At 34.0% G+C, this 6,114-nt stretch overlaps 1 protein-coding gene across 1 annotated transcript; it reads right to left on the bottom strand.

Annotated features, from left to right (window-relative positions):
• Positions 1–636: 636 nt before the first annotated feature.
• Positions 637–3,774, bottom strand: LOC105122413 (carotenoid cleavage dioxygenase 8 homolog B, chloroplastic). Its single transcript, XM_011021504.1, has 5 exons — positions 3,424–3,774; positions 1,757–2,500; positions 1,436–1,629; positions 935–1,124; positions 637–747 (listed from the first exon to the last, which is right to left on the bottom strand). The coding sequence occupies exons 1-5, from the start codon at positions 3,718–3,720 to the stop codon at positions 637–639; spliced, it is 1,536 nt and encodes a 511-aa protein (XP_011019806.1). The 5' UTR covers positions 3,721–3,774.
• Between the last annotated feature and the right edge of the window lie 2,340 nt (positions 3,775–6,114).

Raw genomic sequence — 6,114 nt, forward strand, 5'->3', positions numbered from 1 at the left:
CTGCGTAATTAAATGCTCTTTAGCGGTTTAACATGTTTTTTATAAAAAATTAATTTTTTATTGTTTCAAATTAAAAATTTTAATGTTTTAAGTTTTCGTTGATGTATTGATATTAAAAATAAATTTTAAAAAATAAAATAAAAATTATTTTAATATATTTTTAAATAAATAATAATTTAAAAAATAATTATTATTACATTCCTAAACACTCTAAACACCCCTAAGAACAAGATATGGTCATGAAGTCATTGGGGCTCCCAAACACTCTAAACTCCCCTGAAAATAAGATATGGTCATGAAGTCATTGGAAAGTTAATTAATTATCAATCGATGATTGTTATGTAAAAAAGGAAAATTCAGAAGTGATAAATAATATTGTAATTAGGGTTATAGGAAAAACGTACAATTGCAAGTAGCTTGACTGAAGAAGAGTCAAACTCCTTGTAAAATCAATACATTTCTTAATATGGCATAAAGAAAACAAGTTTTCAGTTAGGGTTTTGAATGGTTTATTTTAGCCAATTATGGAACTCATATTTCAGATCTCTCCGCCTCTATCTTTTGAGAAAGAGTACGTACATACTCATAGTAACTAAAAAGATTGGTAATCAAGAAAAAAAAGGAATTAAATAACATTTACTCACCATCATCCTCTTCTGTAGCACCCGGGCTAGCCACAAAAAATGGTTCCGAGGGCACAGCACCCTCTTCATACCAATTCTTTGCCTTCTTCTCGAGCAAGTCAATCTACAATATGACGAAGATTAACGTTAAAACTTTCAAAGAAATTGTCCAATATCACCATTTACAAGAAATTGAAAACCATTTTTTAACAACCAATTGGTAGAAACTGAAAAGTCAAAGGCAAAATATATGTTGGGTAAACTGTACGCGTGCATAGCAATTAATTAATATCAGTGGTCAAGACTTTTACCTTAGTGAGGGGGTTGGGGAAGTTACAAGGGCGTTGTGCACCACAAGCATAAGCATATCTGTATTTTTTGCCTGAATATGCAGGGTTAATGCTGCACATGTCCATTCCTTTCCCATGCTCTTCTGGGTCCAATGCTGCCTCCAATTTCCCATATGGACTCCCATCCAAAGGAATTATGAACCTCCCGACCCTACGTGTATATATATAGTATTCAAAAACAGCATTTTGATTTTTAAACAATGTTTATATATAGTTCCTAAACGTCATGCATGAGATGATATTCCAAATTGAGAGCATCGAAAAAAGGCATAATTGTGGAGCCACATAAGCTTTGTTAGCTATCACCGATTCACAAGTGGATGATCCAGAAGAGGACAAACTAAATGAAGATATTGTTGTTTTTTATTTTGACGAACATGCCTTGTGTACAATAATTAAGCATAATAAACATCATTGACAAAGAACTTAATGATAAAAAAGGGAGATTAATTAATTACGTACCTAGCATCTGGTAAGACATCTTCACCCATGAAAGACCGTAGGTTTTGTAGACTAAGCTTCTCTAAGATAGTCGTGTCCGCATTATGCTCACAACAATCGGCAATGACGGCAGTCACCCTCCCATCTTCATCTTTCTCTTCATAAGCATTGATGAAATGGAATGTTACAAATAGAGGCACTTCCACACTTGCCACCTTAAAAAATTCGAAACAAACGAAACCAAATCCACACATAAATTAAATTACAATGTAATTAGTCTTAATCCTAATAATTAATAATGATGATCGATGATGTAAGAGAGGAAATATCAAGTGGACTTACAATCTTGCCACTAGCTTTACACATAACATGCATAAACCCTTTGGAATCCGGGTGCCACTCAAACTTGTACAATGGTGTGGGCTCAGCTTTTAGTAAATTTTGTGCAGAATATCTCAATGGCATTTCTGGCACTATCACATAATGTTCAGTAACCGGAAACGAGTGGACCCATCCCGGAGCAGGACCTCCACGACAATCCACCCGTCCGATTACTTTCCTCTCGTTACTTCCAGGCTCCATCCTCACCACCAAGTATCCGGGCCTGAACAAATCAGGCAACACAGTTAAGAACTCAGTGTCTGTCACTATTGGATGTGCCGCATGTATCAGACCCCCTAGTGAATCGCTATATTCAAATTTCCCTAACGTGTCCAACGTGTTTGGATCAACAACTATTGACCCTTTCTGTGTTTCAGTTAGGCAAACAACACGTCCATCACCGAGCTTGACCACGCCAGTGTTAGCGTTATCGGTCAATGATGCTCCGGAGAAGAGGTTAGCTAGTTCCCCTACGTAGGACAGGAAATTGTCAGGCTTTGGGACCTCAGAAAATTCACGGTAACATAGTTTGTTATTCTTCTTTGCCGCCTTGTAAGCCTCCGATTCGATTTGGCGGTGGGCGGCGATTAATCGACCATTTTCAAAGTGGAGTCTGACTAAAGTGGCATAGCCATCGAAAAGGTGCCGGAAGTTGTAGTCCCCTACGTGCCACATGCCCGGACCATTTCTAAGATACGTTCCACTCTGCATGAAATCAAACTCAGGTGATTAACCAACACCAATTAAATCAATAATCTATTTTTTTTTCTAAAACAGTACTATTGTATGCTGTCGAATCATGTGTTATTCACTTAATTTATAATATATGGAATATGCTATATGGATGGGTACCAGCCAGATCTTACATCTGATTATGGCACAATGAATATTTCAGATCCATACTATATAAATAAAACAATTATTATGAAACTAATAAAACAAGGAATATGCTTTGTTCTTTCCTCCAAGATCCTCGCCCCCTGACATGATGAAACTATATGCAGCTCAGCTCTTCAAAGTTCAAACTATGCGGAAAAATGAACAAAATAATCACAACCTAACAAAGCATTCAATGTTTTCGTGTCATGTAATTGAAAGTACAAACATGAAAGACATAATGAAAAAGGATAAGAAGATAAATGGAAATTATGTTGGATCTTTCCATGTACACTTTCATCAACTTTCAAACTTGCTGCAACTTCAAAACATAAATTAATCCGCATCAGAATCAAGTTCATAAAGATACCTAAACAAGCCAATATAGACTCCTTGATGTGATTTTGATTTTTTTTTTGTTTGGTTTCCTCTAAAAAATTCTCAATGCAAGTTTTCTTGTCTTTTTCTTATGGCTATTGCCTAAATAGCCATGTTTTTAATAAAATCAAAGATTATATATATATATATATATATATATATAAACAAATTAGGATGAAAAAAAGAAGTGTGAACCTAGGTAATTGTAAGGAAAAAAAACTATAAGAATACCCTTAAATTTATTTATTTTATTATTTTTTGGATGAATACTCTAACCACACATGAATATCGTATATCCCTTCATAAGGCGGTGTACAAATTAAGTAGTTAATCTCTACTAGCGCATGGAAAATTAAGTGCAATATTTTACATACCAACCACAGTGGAATTTCTCCTTGAACAGCGAGCTCTCCTTCGTATCTTTCTTGCCGGACACTAGTCCAAGCAACATGATTCCGGTCACCAGCAACTTCCTTCTCCAGTGATGGAAACATAGTTGGTGCTTGGGTTGCAACTTTCGTGACCACTGAGTCCCGAGGGTCACGTTTTCTTGCAAAAGTACCCTTGCTTAAGGAAAACCCTTCTCTTCTGCCCTCGTACTTATCAGGAACCATTGCATTTGATGGTGAAATAGAGCGACCAATACTAGCGGAAAATGCCAAGGAAGCCATGAAACTAGTTAACCAATATGAAGGGAGTGAATGATTTAATGTGGTAAGATGATTCTTGAGAGAGCTAGAGCTGTAGAATGACATGTATTTATAGTAAAACACTGGGGGACATACGAAGTTGGAGAGACATGGAGTATTCATATTGGAATCTTATCAGTGGAATTTCTCCCCACTATAGGACATTGCTTACGTTATTTGTACTTTTAATTAAGAGAAATTAATCTAGTGTGAGTAGGCTCCATGTTTAGGAAAAAAAAAGATGCTCATGGCATGTATGTCCAAGCTCGGTACTGATTGCTTCAACATATGTTCAAATTTTCTCAATTGAAGTGACACACACTTTGGTATTGTGATCTTCTTCTTCTTCTTTTCATTTTCTCTTGATATATGGAAAGGTTGAACGACTTTTGAACTGTTCAATAAGTAAAGCCTTTTTTTCATAATTGAATTTCCATTTCAGGATTCGAATTTTATAGAATTTCTAAGTGAAAAATTCAAATTTTGATCATTGAATATCTTCTTGGAGAACAATTAACCATTTCTGTTTTTGATCCACATTGTGAGCAGGATTTTGTTTGGATTAAACTAATTAGAAATGATTTTAAAATTAAATTACATGGATCTGATTAAGGATTGATGTATTTTCTAGCATATGGTTCCTGGCATATTTTTGTACCTAACATGTTGAGGTACTGAGCTTGTTTTGTTTGTTTGCTGATGCTTTTCTGTGGCTCTTTGTTACCCTTTTTCCATGTTTTGCATTATGGCATCATGATGCTTTTTTATAAAATTTTTTTTACGGTAATCGATAGTATTATTAATATAAAATTTTACGGTAATCGATAGTATTATTAATATTATGTTGGCCACTTAGAAAATGAACATAAAAAAACTGATAATTTTTACAATATGAAATCATTAACAGAGAGAAAAAATAAAATAAAAAGTGCTATCCTAAGAAAATAATCTGCAAAAAATATTCCTATATCACCCACTAACAATTATCTATGTCTTTTGTTATTTGTCCATTTACGAATATGAGTCCACACATCAGTCTTCAAGATATTACAACTCTGAAGATATCTGGTAATGAAAAAAAAAGAAACGCCCATCATCACAAAAAACGCAAGGGGATTGCTTTTGCCACATCCTCTCTGTCTGTTGTTGGCACGACGTTCTTCTTCCTTCTTTTTTTTTTCTCCTGAGTTGAATACCTAATTTATCCTTACTTAATCCACCCGTAGTTAATATTATTTCTAAGTCACCATTGTGATAGTTAAATAAAACCTCCACCGGTCCTCCACCGCATGAACAGTCATATGAGAAATGGATATGGTTGTTGTAAAAAAACCAATCTTGATTCAATAATTTAAGTTATTAAAAAAGATTTTAATGATAATTTTATATTTCTTTTAACTAACTCTAAAGTAAAAGTTCATTGAATTTAAAACTTATATAAAAAACTCTAAAGTAAAAGTTTGTCACAACCCAAATTTTGATTTTTTTTTATTTACTAAAAAATTGATGAAAAAATGATTAAAAAAAAAGTAAATGAAGAATGAATTAAAATTTGGGTTAATGGCAACATGATTGGAAAGTTTAAATATTTAATTAAACTCTTAACTAGTTTAATTAATTAAATCAAGAGTTTAATTGAAGAATTAATAAATTTTGAGAATTAATTGAGATTGGGATTAAGTTAATTAATCAAGGAATTAATGAGTTTGAGGACTTAATTAAACTTTAATTTAATTAATTAAAAAAAATAGAGGTTTAATTGAAGAAATACCAAAGTTTGGAGGTTATTAAGAGGCGATGAGGGAAAATGTTATATATGAATGACATTTGCACATGGTTTAGTAGATCCTAAGAGATGGGAAAAACTCGTTTGACAGCTCGTTTCGTGCACGAGTTTTGAAAAGAAATCAGATTAAAATTCTTCAACTAAGACATGATAGCTAACAACAATATTAGGGAGTCTGGAGACATAGACAAGGGCTTGAAGAAGAGTTATATTTTCTATTTAACAACTCACTCACTCTAGAAATGACTTAGTTAGAGGTCAAGTCTAAAAACTAAAAGGGCACCGCACGTTGCGTGGTACCGTGCACCTTTAATGGCTCTTGAAATCCAGAGAATCGAGTGCCTCCTATGCCCAATTGTAATCATAACCACATCAAGTCTTCGATGTAAATAGCTTCTAGTCAATGGAACAATATAGGTAAGAAAAGTTGACAAAATGGATTTATAACCTTGAAAAAACAATTGACTTTGAGGGCTAGGCTTGGGGGTTATAGTCTTGAGCTTGTTAAATGCCAGTAAACTGCTCGAGCTGCTATTACGAGAAAAGTGGGTTGTCGCGTGCTGAACATGAGACGACCCCTTCATGGACCT

Source organism: Populus euphratica, unplaced genomic scaffold (assembly GCF_000495115.2).
Source record: "Populus euphratica unplaced genomic scaffold, PopEup_1.0 scaffold19.1, whole genome shotgun sequence".
Lineage (NCBI taxonomy): Eukaryota > Viridiplantae > Streptophyta > Magnoliopsida > Malpighiales > Salicaceae > Populus > Populus euphratica.

What these genes read in the sequence shown, in the direction of transcription:
- LOC105122413 (XM_011021504.1), bottom strand. Translation starts at nt 3,720, where the DNA reads ATGGCTTCCTTGGCATTTTCCGCTAGTATTGGTCGCTCTATTTCACCA. An exon ending in GAGAAATTCCACTGTGGTTG is followed by an intron (nt 2,501 to 3,423) that starts GTATGTAAAATA and finishes GATTTCATGCAG; the next exon opens with AGTGGAACGTATCTTAGAAA. An exon ending in GATGTCTTACCAGATGCTAG is followed by an intron (nt 1,125 to 1,435) that starts GTACGTAATTAA and finishes ATATACACGTAG; the next exon opens with GGTCGGGAGGTTCATAATTC.